Here is a 16780-nt window from a genome sequence, read left to right as displayed (position 1 = left end):
AAATTTCCCACCCAGATGATTATGTTCTGATAGCATCAATATTTAATTATATTTCATTTATCTATAAAATATTAACCAAGGATTTAATAAAGGTGCACCAGCAGGGGTAATGATCACGCCTTAGCTGCAGGATTTCAGACACATTCTAGAAATTCAAGTCTGGCTTTCAACCATGCATCTGTAAGAATGTACGTCTTCAAACTCTTCCCAGAACCACCCCCGGCCTGCCACCCCCACAACACAGGCCCAAAGTCTGGATGGAACAGATGCAGTGGGACCTACTTTTTTTCTCGTCACTTTTGTTTTCCGCCAGGACGGTGTAGCGTCCCTCTTTCATGGCTTTCTGGATGAACTTATAGTAGGGGTTGAGGTAGTGGTCGAAGCGCAGGAAGTCGAACTGGGAGTTCCGGGCCTGCTTGGCCTTCAGCATGATCTCAAACTGCGCTCCCTGCCTGCACACGAAGCTGGCCGTGCGCTCGATGATGGCGTGCATTTTAGCAGTTGGTGGCTACGGGAAAACACACATATTCACATTACCCATTTGTGCTCTTGTCTACCGGCCACATGATTTCATTAAAACAAAGAAATGACTCTAGCTTTACTGTCAATTTTAAGAGATACGAGACTTGAAGCTGGAAGAGCCAAGGCTGTTCAGACTCCTCATCTCCAAATCTCGTCAGGATTTTGCAGGGGAGAAAACTCGCTGGCTGAGGCAGGCCACTCCATGGTGGTACAGACCCATGGGAGGCAACCTCTTTTTGCACCAAGTCAACATTTTTCTATATATCAAGGGTCTTTAAGTTTGGTTCTATGATGGAATTCAGGGGGTTTGTGAATCCCTTGTGTATGCAAATTTTACATACGAACATTTTTCTAGGGAGAGGATACACATCCCATGGTTCTCAATAATCAGAATCACCGCTCTTTCCTTTTTCTTAGTGGGGACTCGTTCTCACAGCTTGGAGGCTCCCTCTTAAAAAACAGCCCTCTCGACACCCAACAAAAGCCACAAGAGCACATACACCATATCTTGTCTTCTGCACCTGACCCCTTCTCCTCAGCCTCTGCACAGTTCCTGGCTCACTGCCATTCCCACTTAGAAGCAGTATTCCAAGCTGAAGACCACCTAGGTGTTGTCTGGCCAGAGCAGACGGGACACTCCAGACACTCCAGGTGAGTTTCTTCCCAGCATCAAAGCCCTCCCTCATCCTTTCATGTGCTGCTAAGGAGTCACTTCCACGACCCTCATGCTCTTAGCATTTCCTGCCCCCAAAAGGATCTTGTTAGACTAAAGGCTGAAAGCCACACATCTAAAATACTTTTCATATCAACAAAGAGATTAACACTAGGAAATTACTTGCAAATAAAACTGGCAATTATTCTCATTAAAAATGGATGGTTAAGAATTCAGGGCTTCATCCTTCATAAAATATAAATGGCTTAGTTCTCTAATTTAATTTTTGAACTAGTAACATCCTTCACACTTAAAAAGGATAAATGTCTACAATTAAAGTTATTCATTAATCCCCAAATAATTTAAATTCCATGTTAAAGGCCCATTGTGTGCATATGGATCATGACTTGGATTTTCAGTAGCTTTGGTTATTGATTGTTAAAACAAAATATTCCATAAACACATCAATAATTAATGATCACTTCATAACAACCACCCTTAAAGGAAAATATGATGTTCCCAGTTGAGGCTTTCTTTATTGACCAAATCAACTTGTTGATCTAAAATTTCTTAAAAGTCGGCCTATTTGTTATATAATATTACTACTACCATGGTTAAAAAGCAATGTGTAGGTTTTTACAAAAAAACAAAACATCTTATGAACATATTTCAAGGTTGGCTACCAACCCTGAATGAGATTAAAAAGTATCTGGTTTGGAAAAAGCCATTCTTTACTTTCTTTATTATGCAGACTTTAGGTAAATCATTTTCCATTTAAGAATATCATGATCATTCCTACTACACAATGAGATTTAAAAAATACAGTCAATATATAAATATGCATGTTACAATGGCCTGAGAAAAGGAAACTGTTTTTCGAATTTAAATCCAGTGGGGAAGGCTTCTGTTTAAGGAAGCTGACAGAGCTCCAGAAAGGGTCTAACACCTCCTCTCCCCCTCCCTGGAAATTCCATTAATGTGAATTTAAACTCCAGGGGAGGCATGGGAAACGGGAGAAAGGTATCTACGGGTCAGAAAACCCACACAAATGTATGGTTTCCTAAGAGCTTTGGAAAAAGTTTGAGCTCAGACCCATCGGCGAACCAGGAAGGAGGTGGCATGACATGAAGACAGGGAAATTAGCAAGGAACCCCAGGGGCAGCAGGGCCAGCCGGGCCAGCCATCTCCTCACAGGATTAGGGGAGAAAAAAAAATCAAATACCTGCTTTGCCCAGAGCCCTAAATAAGTATCAGATTGAGCCAAAATTCAAAGGCAAAAATACAAATACAGAAGTACGGCCAGGCCCGGTGGCTCACACCTGTAATCCCAGCACTTTGGGAGGCCGAGGCGGGTGGATCATGAGGTCAGGAGATGGAGACCATCCTGGCTAACATGGTGAAACCCTGTCTCTACTAAAAACACAAAAAATTAGCCAGGCGTGGTGGCGGCGCCTGTAGTCCCAGCTACTCAGGAGGCTGAGGCAGGAGAATGGCGTGAACCCGGGAGGTGGAGCTTGCAGTGAGCCGAGATGGCGCCACTGCCCTGCAGCCTGGGCAACACAGCAAGACTCCATCTCAAAACAAAAACAAAAACAAAACAAAAAACAAAAACAAATACAGAAGTACTAGCAGTAAATATAGGAAAATATTTTCAAACTCTTGTGAGTGGGAAAAGTCTTCCAACATAAGCTTTAAAATTCTGAAGCCATAAGGAATAGAGGAACATGTATCACTCTACACCTAAGTTCTGCACAGAGTCGCACAATCACTTACAAGACAGAGCGTGGGGAGAAAACAGCTGGAGGACACACTGGGGACCAAGAGTTACTGCTCATCAGACGTCAAGAGTCCTTATGAATCCGAGCAAAAGGCCAATCACTCCACAGCAGTTCAAGAATGAATCAACATTTTTCTCTCCCCACCCACCTTCCGTGACAATATAGTACCTAAATTATGATGAAATCACACTCTAATCTGCACAGATTTGATAAAGCTTAACTTCAGTGGTTCAGCGCTCTGCAGTCGGTCCCTTGGCTGGAACCCCAGGCCTTACTCTAACATATCTAACTTAGGGCAGTTACTCTTAACTTTCTAAACCTTAACATCTGGAAACAACTGTATCTGCTTCATAGAGTTATTTTTGTATTTTTATTTTTTTGAGACAGGATCTGGCTCTGTTGTCTAGGCTGGAGTGCAGCAGTACCATATCAGCTCACTATAACCTCCACCTCCAGGGCTCAAACCATCTTCCCACCTCGGCCTCCTGAGTAGCTGGGACTACAGGCATGTACCACCATGCCTGACTAATTTTTTTTATTTTTTGTAGAGGCGGAGTTTCACCATGTTGCCCAGACTGGCCTTGAACTCCTGGGCTCAAGCGATTCTCCCACTTTAGCCTCCCAAAGTGCTGGGATCACAGACATGAGCCACTGCACCCGGCCTGTAGAGTTACTTTGAGTATTCACTGAGAGATACGCCTAAAGAAGCACTTAGTACAGTGTCTGGTACACAGTAAGTGCTCCATAAAGGCTGGTTCTATGTTATTATTCATTAACGGAGTAAACGTTGCACATAACAGCAACTATCAAATCCTTCCCTGTTTTTCTTCTGTCCATAACATGTGTTGGAGCAAGCACATTTCCCTTGGAACCATGCCCTAACAGGTCTGGGACTACAGGCATGCGCCACCACACTGGCCTGTTATTTTTACTTGTTTATAGAGACGGGATCTCACTATGTTGCCCAGGCTAGTCTCGAACTCCTGGCCTCAAGTGATCCTCCCATCTTAGCCTCCCAAAGGGCTGGGATTACAGGTATGAGCCACTGTTCCCAGCCTGGGGTGCTGTAATTTCTAACTACTTCTTACTCTTCATCCAAAAACCTCAAGGATCCTGTCATCATTAGGTTCTAAACCAAGTTAGTTCAAAAACCAAGAACCTCCTAAAGTACCTGCTGTTTTTCCCAATCACTCCAACCTCGTCAGTGAGTCAAACCATGTCCTGCCCCTGAGGCAGCAATAGTCTACTTAACCACAATTCAACAATCCTGAGGCCTAGTCACCAAAACACCTTATAATTCAGACACTTCTGTTTTCTACATTTTCTCCACTAACATGGACACCACAGTGTATAATTTACACAATGAATTACTGCCAAAAAATCATAATAATTATGAGAATGAAATACTGACACTACCACAAAGTAAATGAAAGACGCAAATGAGAGACTCAATCAAGCCCTCAGTTTCCACACAGTCAAAACAACATTCAAGAGGCCTTTTATAATATTAGAAGAAACTCTAATGATAAGATAGCAAGTTGCTACACACTAAGACTTACTTTGTTCTCCAATGAGTGACAAGTATGTTTGATCTGGCAGACTACCAAGAGCTTAGTGATGCTTAGTTTGGCTGAGAACACAAAGCTATTAAATATTTTAATAGGAATTAAGGCAACAAAATTCTATTGTACCTCTATATTTAAATTTGAATAAAATTTAAAAAATCTTTAACACTAAAAACAAAATTCCATATAGTCAACTTCACATAAACTTTTTAGCATTAAATATTAGATGCAGCACTTAGCATTTAATAAAAATGGAGTAACTGATTTTTAAAGCTTCATGTTAATGTGTCATGCATAATACACATATTTCAGAACAAACAGGAATACGACATATACTAATACATGGAAAATATATTAATACAAGTCTCAGGATATCAAATCTTTGGGTAATTTTAGCTTTAACTATAGCAAAATCATCAATACTAGAAATGGAGAAATAAACAGATGTAGTAATATAGTTTGGATCTGTGTCCCCACCCAAATCTCCTGTTGAATTGTCATCCCCAGTGTTGGAGGTGGGGCCTGGCGGGAGATGAACGGATCATGGGGTGGATCCTTCATGAGTAGTTTCGCACCATCTCCTCAGTGCTGCTCCCGTGATAGACGGTGAATGAGCTGTTGTGAGATCTGGTCATTTGAAAGCATGTAGCACCTCCCTGTCTCCCTCCTGCTCTGGACATGCTAAGACATGCCTACTCCCTCCTCACCTTCCGCCATGAGTTAAAGCTTCCTGAGGCCTCCCCAGAAGCAGATGCTGCCCGGCTTCCTGTACGGTCTGCAGAACCGTGAGCCAATTAACCCTCTTCTTTATAAATTACCCAGTCTCAGGTATTTTTTATAGCCATGCGAGAAATTACTACCAATACAAGTAGTAATTACACTAGGCAAAATCCAAAGAGTTATTTTACCCATATTTGCAAGAATAAAAGAGAGAGAGAGGATATGTAAATGAATAAGGGAAGAGAAGGAAAGTGTTGGAGGCAGGAATTAAAAGGGCTATTTTTATATTGCCCTTCATCACATAATGAAGGGTAAGAACCATCAAATTCACGCTGAACTCAATGAGACTGGCAGCAAGTGATCGCAGTGGGAGGTGAGAGATGCTCTTTCTGTGCTGAGCTTTCCCGGCATCTACTGTGCAGGTGATTCAGGATGTGGGACACAAAAAGAATCGAGAATGCCTGCGTCTGTGCCACTTGCAGTCCAGTTACAAAAATGTCCAAGAAAAAACTTCCTGCTAGGCACAAACACTTAAGATTCCTTCCCAAGTATACACACGCAGCAGAAAGATTTTCAACTTCCCTAGTAAACATATAAAAATCCCATAAAGCACGGTGACTGAAGATGGCATCGTAGTTAAGACCACGGTTCCCAGTTGCCATTTATTAGCCAAATTCTTGACGTTCCTAAGTCTCAGTTTCTTCATCGGCACAAGAGGGAGAGTAAACAGCAGCTCACTTATAGGACTGTTAGCATTAAATAAGATTAATATGCAAAAAGCAGCTTAGCACGTGACTAGAATGTGGAATTCCCTCAATGAACATTCAGAAAAAAAGGAAAAATCCTGGTTTGGGCTTTAACACCTGTTATAGCTTAATTTAATGTGACATAACTGAAATAGCAGGAAAGGTCAATGCTGAACAGACAGTAACCAGCTGCAAAGCCCTCAGATGAGGAAAACCAGGGTAGAATTCCCCTTCATCAGTGGAAGGGCGGCCTGGGCCTGGAGATGCCACAGGGACCTCATCACAACACAGAAAACTGCCAAGAAAATGTAACGTGAAGTGCCCCCAAAAATCACACTTTAAAAAGCCAGAACAAAGCAACATTACTGAAATCAACGCTGTCCTGAGCAAGAGTGCTTTTGCATCTATGTGTGGTTAACAGCCCACTCACCACTGATTCTGACTTGGGGATTCAACTATATGGCCGCTGAAACACACCCAAGTCCTCAAGTCCCTAATGCTCCAGTCTAGTTCAAATTTTGCTATAAGTCTTCCCTTTTTCTTTGAGGAAAATAAGTAGGGTGTGATCTTTTTACCCATTAACTCACAAACCATTTTAAAGCATTACATGCCTAAAAAGCAGCTGTAATCATCGAGCTTTCCCACAAGCAGGACTGAATCATGATAAATCATAATGACGACAACTAGTGCTCATGAAGGACACATACCAGCTCCACGTCAGATGGGACGCTCAATCCTAAGGGGGCAACGAAGGGCTCTTCATTTTCCTCTAAATTTTCAGCCTCATTTTTTTCTGCATAAAAAGAAAATTTAAAAATTCAGAACAATGCAGGGAGGAAGGGACCTGCAGCAAGATGGAAGCATGTGACTGGCTGTTCCTGCTTCTTTACCTTCTGTTTTACTTCTAGAAGCCAGTTTCAGCTTTCTCTTCTACCTACAACGCAAGTGAAACTCACTTTACAAAATTCCCAATGAGGCGGGGCGGGGGGTGGCAGGGGCGGTTGCGGCAGGGAGGTGTGGTGCAGCAGAAGGAGTGTGTCTAGGGTCAGACTGCACGGCATTCCCTTGGTATACACAGGGTTCTAGGACCCCTGCGGACACCAAAATCCACATGTGCTTGAATTCCGCTTTTGGTCCATTTGAACCCACATATACAAAGAAGCTGACCCTCCATATATGCGGGTCTCACATCCCTCAATCTGATCCCTGTATGGCTGAAAAAAATCCTCATATAAGCGGACCTATGCAGTTCAAACTTGTGTTGTTCAAGGGTGACTGTAGTTAAACTCCTGCCCTGCCACTTGTTAGCCCCAGGATTCTGCTGTTCTCTGTTTTGTCACAGGCTGTGAAGTCATCGCATCTACTCCCAGGGCCAAGTGGGGCTCAGGTGAGATAGCCCACCTGAACATCTCTACCATAATCTTCCGCACTTAGCAGATGCTCAGTCCATGTTCCTTTTCCCCTCCGCATCTCTTTCAGGTATGTAGGTAAGTATTTCATTGGTATCGCTAAGATTTTTCTCCAACTATTTCTGTGGATTCCTGACAGCATGACACAACACAAGGTAATCAATTCCTAGATAAATGATTTTCATCTTTGAATTGTAAACTACCTGGGTATAACTGTCAAGATTACTCCACCCAAGCAAATTACCTCTTTCACAAATAATCAATTATTTTTCCATTTCTGTTTATTCATTAACCATTCACTTAACAAGTATTTGCCTACTATGTGGTAGACAAGGTACTACACATTATCTTTTTGTATTCTAAGGTACCTAAGTACATCTCAATAACTCAGATGATTACCAGTTTAAAAAGACACACTGAAATGTACAAAAATACCACAGCAAACTTTAAAAAGCTAACTTTTTTAAGGATTTCAATGATCTATTGAGGTTCTTATTTAAAAACAGATGACATTAAAGAAGCAAACCTTAAATCTTCATGAAAATAAATGTTTCTATCATACACAGTAAAGGCTCTTGAAGCGATCAATAATTTGCAAAGATCTCCTGTCAAGCCTCATTCTGTGAAACCAAGGAGGAATTTTAAGCAGGTTTCCTGGTATATAAAAACTTGGGTATTCTAGTCTGATCAGATACAAGTTGATTACAATCCCTATTAAGTTACAGTTATTTAACACTGTCCCATCCATTTCTGTTTGAGTCCCCTGTTCTTTCAAAAATCAGAGACAAAGCTGGGTGCAGTGGCTTACACCTGTAATCCCAGCACTCTGGGAGGCCGAGACAGGTAGATCACCTGAGGTCAGGAGTTCAAAACCAGGCTGGCCAACATGGTGAAACCCTGTCTCTACTAAAAATACAAAAAATTAGCCCGGCATGGTGGCACACACCTGTAATCCCAGCTACTTGGGAGGCTGAGGCAGAAGAACTGCTTGAACCCAGGAGGCAGAGGTTGCAGTGAGCTGAGACTGTACCACTGCACTCCAGCCTGGGCCACAGAGTGAGACTCTGTCTCAAAATTCAATCAATCGATCAATCAATCAATCAGAGATGAATGAGAGGGCAGAGATTTACTACTGCTTTTTAAAAAGCTCCCTGTAATTAGTAATCCTGTCATTCAGCTTCAGTAACCAAACGACACAGTAAGATTAGAAAATCCCAGAAACACTGGTCTGCAGCGATTTTCTATTGGTAAAATGCCAAGCAGCAGATGTTTCCTCTTTCTCAAAATCTCTTTGGGAATGAGGCAGGAGTGTGTGTTTAAAAATGCAACTTTTTATATTCCAAGGTAGACTGCCTTAAAAAAAATAAGTAAGGCTGGGCACGATGGCTCATGCCTGTAATCCCAGAACTTGGGGAGGCCGAGACAGGTGGATCACTTGAGGTCAGGAGTTTGAGACCAGTCTGGCCAACATGGTGAAACCCTGTCTCTACTAAAAATAGAAAACTTAGCCAGGTGTGGTGGCAGGCGCCAGCAATCCCAGCTATTCGGGAGGCTAAGGCATAAGAATTGCTTGAACTCAGGAGGCAGAGGTTGCAGTGAGCTGAGATCGCACCACTGCACTCCAGCCTGGGTGACAGAGCGAGACTCTGACTCAAAAAAATAAAATAAAATAAATTTAAAAATACAACTTTTATTATATTTTCCTAAAATGAAAAAAACGATTAAAACATTGTCTAGGCAAAAAGCCTTTCCTTAATGTTAAGTTATTCACAAAAATAAAGGCATTTTAATTGAAATAGCCTTTTGGGATGGATGGGTTAAATAGATTTGTTCTATTCTTATATATACCTTATTTACAAAAAAAAAACAGCTTTAGTAGCATAAAATAAAAACCAACCATTGCAATAAAAACTCAGATTTAAATAAATTCAAATAATCTTTTGTTTAAAAAATAGATATATAGCAGTGAGGGCCTGTCCCCGCCCCATTATTCCCCTAAAAAAGAGGAAAAAAATGGATATAGAATAATGATGAAAAATTATGAACATCTAAAGGATAGAAACTTGACTGAAAATAGTAAAGATGGCAGAGATGGAGGCACCATCAACTGCTTTTGGCTAGTATCCCAAGGCTTTAAAATACTAACAAACAATACAATAGAGTAATTTTGAAAATCAAGACATATGTAGACATATTGACGGCTCAGGAAAAAAAAATTATTTTAACAGAATGTGACACTCAATGTGGCTGTTAGTGGTATTGGATTCTATCACAATATGCACGTGTGTGTGTGTGTGTGTGTGTGTTAGGTGTTTCACTTATATTAATGCAAGTTAAACATAAAACGTCAAGCTCTAAGTTTTATGTGGGCCCAATTTCCATTAAGGAAATTAATCAGCATATAAGGTAATGTTCTGAGAACATGATTACAGAAAGAAAAGAAGTAACACTGTAAAATACTAAAGAGACTTTTATCTTAAGGGGAAAGCAAACTAATACTCAGAAGATAAACTAAGTCATGCTGAAGTTCTCAAAATTCAGTAATTGTAACAAACTGAGCAACATTTAGCCCAATAATTACACTGAGACAACGGTCCACCAGCGAGAACCGGGGCTGACAAACTCTATAAAATGCCAGACAGTATCAATAAATATTTTTGGTTTTGTGGGCCATATGGTCTGTTTCATTTCTTCAACTCTGCTGTTGAAGTGCGAAAGTGGCAACAGACAATATGTAAACAAATGAGCATTGCTGTGTTCCAATAAAACTTTGTTATTTTCTTTCCAATATTTTAGATCTGTGGTTGGTTGAATCCACAGATGTGGACCCGATAAGCTGACTGTATTTCAACTCTTTATTTATGAAGTGGTTATAGTATCTATTCTTTCCTTCTGATAAAAACACCACAGATAGAGTCGAACTCATGTGTCGCTTAGAGATAAGACAACAAAATGACAACTATCCAGAACCCTAGGAAGGAGAGCTCATGCTGGATAAATCAATGGGTGTTCACTTCTTAGACCTGATACAACATTTCCAGTGCGCTGTAACTTCTGAGGGATGGGTAGCTTTGAAAGTTAATGCAAAAAGTCTTAAGTGCCTTAACTAGCCTTTAACTCGGTCTAATTACAATTACACTTGAAAGTTTCTCTAAAAGCTCATAAAATAGAGCTGTGCAACAGTAATTCTTGTGCCCACGAAGTAAGGAGCAGGACTAAAGGCAGGGCAAAAGGAAAGCCTGTGTGCGTTTGCCCCACATTCTATCATTCCATTAGGACCGCAGCCCTTGGAGAGTGCCGACAGGTAGAACCCTGGTGCAGTCACAGCACGGAGTGGCAGACATCATTTTGCTTTAATACTAAAATGCTGTAATTGCTTCACACTTGTTAAAAGATGTGTTACTTCGCTGGACGTGGTGGCTCACGCCTGTAATCCCAGTGCTTTGGAGGCGAAGGCAGTAGGATCACTTGAGCTCAGGAGTTTGAGACTAGCTTGGGCAACACAGTGAGATCCCATCTCTTTTTAAAAATTATTGTGTATTTTATAATAAAAAAATTTAAAAAGATAACAAAAAAGTGTTACTGAAGGAGAAACCAATGAAGTTCCGAATAACAGATTAAATTAGCTCTAAAACTGAATCTCCATTTGATGTAATTCCACTTTACTAAACGTTTGAGTCAGTTTCTAAGTTAACGTTCTCCTTCTTTTTAAACAGAACATCCTGAATATAGTGATCCGTCTTTAATGTGTCAGGTTCATGTTACCATTATTGGTAACTAATGACTGACCATGACGCAGTGCTGTGGTAGTGGAGCTCTCAACGCTTACTGAAGTGATTAAGGATATTTGTGTCTACACCACATGAGCCCAGGTTTTTCAGCAGCACTATTTTTTATATCCAATCCAGAAAAGCATAAATTCCAAATCTTTAATTTAAAGTACTGTGATAAGCATATGCCCTAGGTGGCACCAAGGCTACCGGAGAGCTGTGTTGTTTTCTGGGGAGTAGTAACTCACTCACTGTGTCCTTCCACTGGGCATGTGTCACTGTCTCAGTTGTGCAGGGATATGGAGAAGCAGATTGGTGAGAGGGCGGTGAGGTTAATGTATCCCAGCTCACACCTATTCTTTCACTGCCTCAAGAATGAATCCCTGAGGATATTAATGAACACGTTAACAATCTAGAAACAAATAATCTGGAGTGAGTAATTCTGTTACCCGAATCAATGAGAAATAAATGATCCAATGCATTCACTTTCCACCTCCACTAATCATTCCTGTTCTAGTTTTTAACTTTGTTTTACCAAAAGAAGGAATACCGCTTACTCCCGTTTTCTCCTGTGGTCACAGTGGTGTTATCATGAGTGCCAGAGATGTGTTCTGCAGACTTGACCATGGTGCATGCAGCCTGTGTGTACACATGTAGCCCCACACCAGCAGTCCAGGCAGTTTCCCGCTCACCTCTCTGTTTGGAAGGCTCCTCCTCCTCCGTCGGCTCTGACGGGTCATAATAGTCGCTACCGTAAGTGAACCCCACGGCATTGTAGCTCCCATCCTCTGCTAGTGCTTCACTCAATCGCTTGTATTCTTCCTCTTGAATAAAAATGAGAATTTTATCAACAAAAATAGAAAATTACTGAGAAAAACTTTTATTTCTAAAGTTGTAGCTATCAGTAAAGCATACAACATACTTTTTTCAACCTCCTTTTGAGGTAAAATATTTTTTTAAAATTCACACTTTATATCTATCAATATGTACTTTTGTCAGTACATGTTTACCCACAGACAGCTGAATACACGTCTTTTATGGAAAATTTCTTCCTGCTGAGAAAATCTTGGGATTAAGAACTGTATTAAAGATTGTTACGGCAAAGACAAGAACATCAATTTTATTTATACGATACTGTTAAAGAAGAACAGTTAAAGAGTTTGGTTTTTGTTTTTTTCAAATCCCAGTCTGCCCTCAAAAGCTGGGAAAATTCTTTGTGGCTCTATTTATAAACTATCCTGAGGTCCTCTCAGAACGCAAAGACTCCTGTTTTTCCAATCCACTGGGTACTGTCAAGATAATATCAGAAAGAGTGAGTATAAAAAAATGAATGGGAGTAAATTTTTAAATACTTAAAAATTTTAAAAAGTTTGTTGCTGAAGTAAGTTTGTCTTGAGCAGTACCTTGCCTTGCCTCCTCCTCAAGCAAGTCCGTATGCAAGGCTAAATACCTCTCTTCATCACACAGGGCCTCTATTCGCGCCTCCTCTTCAGACAGCTGATAATCTCTGTTCCACGTGGAATACTCAGCATCGTACTCAGAAAGGTCATGCAGGTGACCACGTCCATCATATCTGTAATGTGAACAAACTGGTCAATAAAAGGAAATTAACGTCTAGACTGGCGTGTGTGTGTGTGTTTTTTATATATATATATATATACACACATACTTACCGATTAAAATAAATAAAAATATTAAAACAAGTATAAAAACTCTTCCCAGGTTTACATTTAATTTGGATAGTCATATCTCACCTACTTTTAAACTCAAGTTATCTTAACAAAGTCTAAATTCCTTTCCACGGTAAGATAACATTTATAACTAAAGGCAAACAATCCATTATTAGGAAAAATGGTATCCACTTCACTGGCAGTTCTTACCATTATGGTTTGGTCAACCATTCAATGCCACTTGCAAAAAATTATTATTTTTTTCTGAAAAGTTAAATATCATAGCTTACATTCACACAAACCAAATACATAAATACCTATCCGTAAGAACCAAACGGTCGAAATTTCCTCGCTTCTTTCTGCTAGTCCCGAACTCTCAGGAGAGATCTTCACCAAAGAAACTTGCGTCCATTGGAGGTAAAATCTTGGCTAGGCTCGCCCCCTAGCCACTTGGCTGAGGAAATAAGTGCTGGGTTATGTGATAGAGAGACACACATACATCGGAACAGTGACATATACATGCAGTTTAAGGAGGTTCACTGGCAACAGAGCAAAACTATTAGAAGATACGGTATCAATATTTCCTTCTGAACTTTATACCCGCAGGAAGTAACATACATGAAGACACTTCCATGTTTCTCTTGCATGGACCAATCAGTAATTTAGCCAAACAATGGGAGCACTTTCTGCTATGCTTTTAACATAAACGATCCAATGAGGATGCTGTCAATGTGTAAAACTGTCAGATAATAAATGAGTGAGTTAGTGAATTTTACTTAAAACACTCAGATTTAGGGTTTCAAAAACAAACGTAGAGAAACAAACAAAAGTCTGCTTATTTTTTAAATGCTGACTTTTGTAATGGGAACCAAAAATATTAATGTAGACCAAAAAAGACATTTACAAGAAAAAGGCCCAAAATTCCAGGGTAGTCAAGTTACTGCATTTTATTAAATTTCAAAATTAATTGGACTTTGATGTAAACCTCCTTAACTTACAAATGTAGATTATTATTAAAAATACTATACATGTACATGTGCGGCGTTTGCTCCCCACCAGTTTTGGAAGACCTAACTCAAATCATGTACAGAATGATAGGAAAACTGTACAAAGAGCTCAGACTTCATTGCTTACCAAACTTTAATGATAAATATCACAAGTGACACTTTGGAAAAGCAAGCCTGATAACTCAGGTGACACATTCAATATAAACCATGGTGTGAAGGCACAGCAGGCTTGAGCGGAGCACGGAGCCATCAGATCCAGGCATGATCTGATTCCGCGGCCCTGCCTTCACCAGTTCTTGTTTTCTAGCTCTAATTCCAAGTGGAAACGTCAGGGATGGAAAAAGGCCTATTTGGTCATTAATGTGTCCATTCTGGCCAGCTCAGAAGTCATCCCTACGGTCATGTTCCAGGGCTTTGAAGAATCCAGTTTTAATGGTCTCAAACGATGGGCTTTCTTCACGTGGAGAGACTATTCAACAGTTTAATGGTTGGTCATGGTTAGCTTTTCAGTCCGGGCCCCAGAAGTAGCCAAACAGGCAAAAAAGAAAAAAAACCACCCCACAACAACCCCAAAACCCAGAGACAAGGGGAAGGGGGATTGAAAAAATGGGAAGAGGGGAGCAAACCACCTACATCATGTAACGTTATCCTTTTCAAATCAAACGCCTTTAGAAATCCCTAATCCCAGGCCCCCACTGCCCATAATGGCTAGACACCCTCGAGTGACGACCTAAAGCAGGTTTGATTTGAAAAGAAACAACACATCTATATCCCAGCTCCACCCTTCGGTTTTAAGAGACAGTGAAACCAGCCCTAAGAACACTATCTCCTCCAAGTGCAAGGCCAGGGTCCGCACGAAGTCAACTGGCCGCCAACTGACAGGCAACTTCGCTCACTACCTCAATCTGTCGAACTCGTCGGATTCTCACCAGGAAGTCAAACGTCATGCCGTTAAAGTACCGGCGCTCCACTGAGGGCGCTGGGGTCGTAACAGGTTAAGGCTAACTCACAGGGTCCAAAACAGACTTCTAGCCACGGTCTCAGTGAGCGGCGGTTCGGAAGAATAAAGGCACGCCTCCCAGGCTACCCTCCCAGTACACCGAGCAGTGGGAGCGCGGCGAGTAGAAAAGCAGCGCGCGACCCCATGGCATCGCCGGGCGGCAGGCCCAGGTGCGCTCAGAAGCAGACGCTGGGCACTGGCAGCTTTCACCGCGCGGAATCGCCAACTGCAGCCCAGCGACAGGGTGAGGGGTCGAGGCGGCTGCGGGACCAAAGACGATCCCTCCGGAGACGGACGCGGCACGCAATTCCAGCCAGTGCCTTAGGGCAGGTTTCACCGTCCCCCTCCCCACCAGAACACCAGCAGGAGGTGGGGACAGGGGAGGGGGTGTCCCCCAGATCCCCGCTGGCTCCAGAAAACCCTCTGCAGTCCTTGCAGTCAAGTCAACATCAGACGAGATCAAGCGGGTGAGGGAAGGGGAGGATCGACGGGTGGGGGGAGGAACCGACCTGTCGATGAGGATCTTGTGGTCCCCCATCCAGGGGATGAGGTGCTGTCCCTGTTCCTGAGCCAGGGCCCGCTCGTCGTCCCGGAACAGCTTGCAGGCATAGCCGAAAACCAAGAGCTCCACTCGGCTGCCCCCACCTCCGGCACCGCCTGGCCCGGCCTCCTCCTTCGCGCCACTTTTCCTCTCGGGTTTGGCGCGGCCCCCGCCCGCGCCGTACATGACAGCGTCCCCGGCGTCCAGGCTGGTCCTCTTCTGTGCCGCGCGACGTCCCTGATACCTCCACTTGGCCTACCCCTTCAGTCAAATGCCCCGCATCCCGGACCCAACCTCAACACCGCCGCCATAGCGGGCCACAAAATGGTGGAGGGGCAGCTTCCGGCAGGAGGGCCCGCATTTCCGGCGAGCGGACAGGCAGATTCGTCATGGCTCAAAGCTCTTTTAGCCGCTAGGAAATATTTTGGCGTTAATTTTCGCATTCAGATGCGCCGCCACAATAGGTGCTGCTGTATTCAGTGCAAAGTGCAATTTTAATGTTCGTTTTATCGGGCAGCCGTCAGGAGAGTGACGAAAGCGCGGCGTGGGATCGCGCGCCGGCTTCCGCTGCGGCCAGTCTGGCGGCGACGGAGTCGGAGGGAGGGGCCTTGCGCGCTCTAGGCCTTGGGCGAGTCCTTGTGGGTGGCCCTGCCGCGGGTGTGGAGGCCTCGGGTCCACCCCGGGCCGCCGCGCCCCTCACCGTGTCCAGGTCGCTGGGGCCATGCGTGCTCTGCCCAGGGCGGCGATGTCCTTTTCCTTGGCCCCCTTCTTCATCCCTAGGGGGGCTTGGCCCCCCACCCGCCCACCTTTGAAGGTTTCCGAGGCAGCAGAGGCCCCTGCGCCGCAAATCACACGCAGGTGGCGAGATTTCGGAGACCTGAGACCCTTGTCACGGGGAGGTGGTCTGGCGGGTCTGGAGACTGGCCACCCGGATGCGGTGCGATTTTGCTTGGTGTGTTTCCTCCTGGGCCGCAGTTTTTCCATCGGTGGTTCCGTTAGGATCTTTCGGTCCCTTTTAGCTCAGTAATTTCAGGTCAGAGGGGCTGGAGTGCAAAATCTTAGGATGGGATATCCCCATGTTTGCCCTTGACTGGAAAACGATGACAGATAATCTCCTTTCTGGGCCTCAGATCCCCTTTCCATAAAAATGGCATCTTTCTACTAGTGATGTTGAAATGAGATAATGTGTATGAACCTTAACTGACTTTTGGAAATTAAGAAACAGGCAGTTCCCACCAAAAGTCTTTTGTTGTGGTTTCCCCTGACTGGGTCATGCTTCTGTGTTTTCATTTGTCAGGCTCCTCACCCCAGTTTAACTCAGTCATCCATCTCTCCACCTGGGCTTATGTGTCTACGTTGTCTGGAGTTTCCCCTCCCTGGTGGCTGACTTGTGCCTTCCG

At 43.1% G+C, this 16780-nt stretch overlaps 1 protein-coding gene across 3 annotated transcripts in view; it reads right to left on the bottom strand.

Annotated features, from left to right (window-relative positions):
* SFSWAP (splicing factor SWAP) overlaps positions 1-15709 on the bottom strand; it is a 90817-nt gene extending 75108 nt beyond the window's left edge. For 2 of the 3 annotated variants that reach the window (XM_025402627.1, XM_025402629.1), the window contains exons 1-5: positions 15349-15709; positions 12566-12735; positions 11855-11986; positions 6691-6776; positions 283-508 (exon numbers count right to left, since the gene is read on the bottom strand). In XM_025402627.1, coding sequence (XP_025258412.1) covers positions 283-508; positions 6691-6776; positions 11855-11986; positions 12566-12735; positions 15349-15566 — 832 coding nt within the window. In that variant the 5' untranslated portion in view covers positions 15567-15709. Of the gene's footprint in view, positions 1-282; positions 509-6690; positions 6777-11850; positions 12736-15348 lie in introns of all 3 variants that reach the window. The other variant, XM_025402630.1, reaches the window with a different exon arrangement.
* Between the last annotated feature and the right edge of the window lie 1071 nt (positions 15710-16780).

Source organism: Theropithecus gelada, chromosome 11 (genome assembly GCF_003255815.1).
Source record: "Theropithecus gelada isolate Dixy chromosome 11, Tgel_1.0, whole genome shotgun sequence".
Lineage (NCBI taxonomy): Eukaryota > Metazoa > Chordata > Mammalia > Primates > Cercopithecidae > Theropithecus > Theropithecus gelada.
This window is presented reverse-complemented; position numbering and strand designations above follow the sequence as displayed.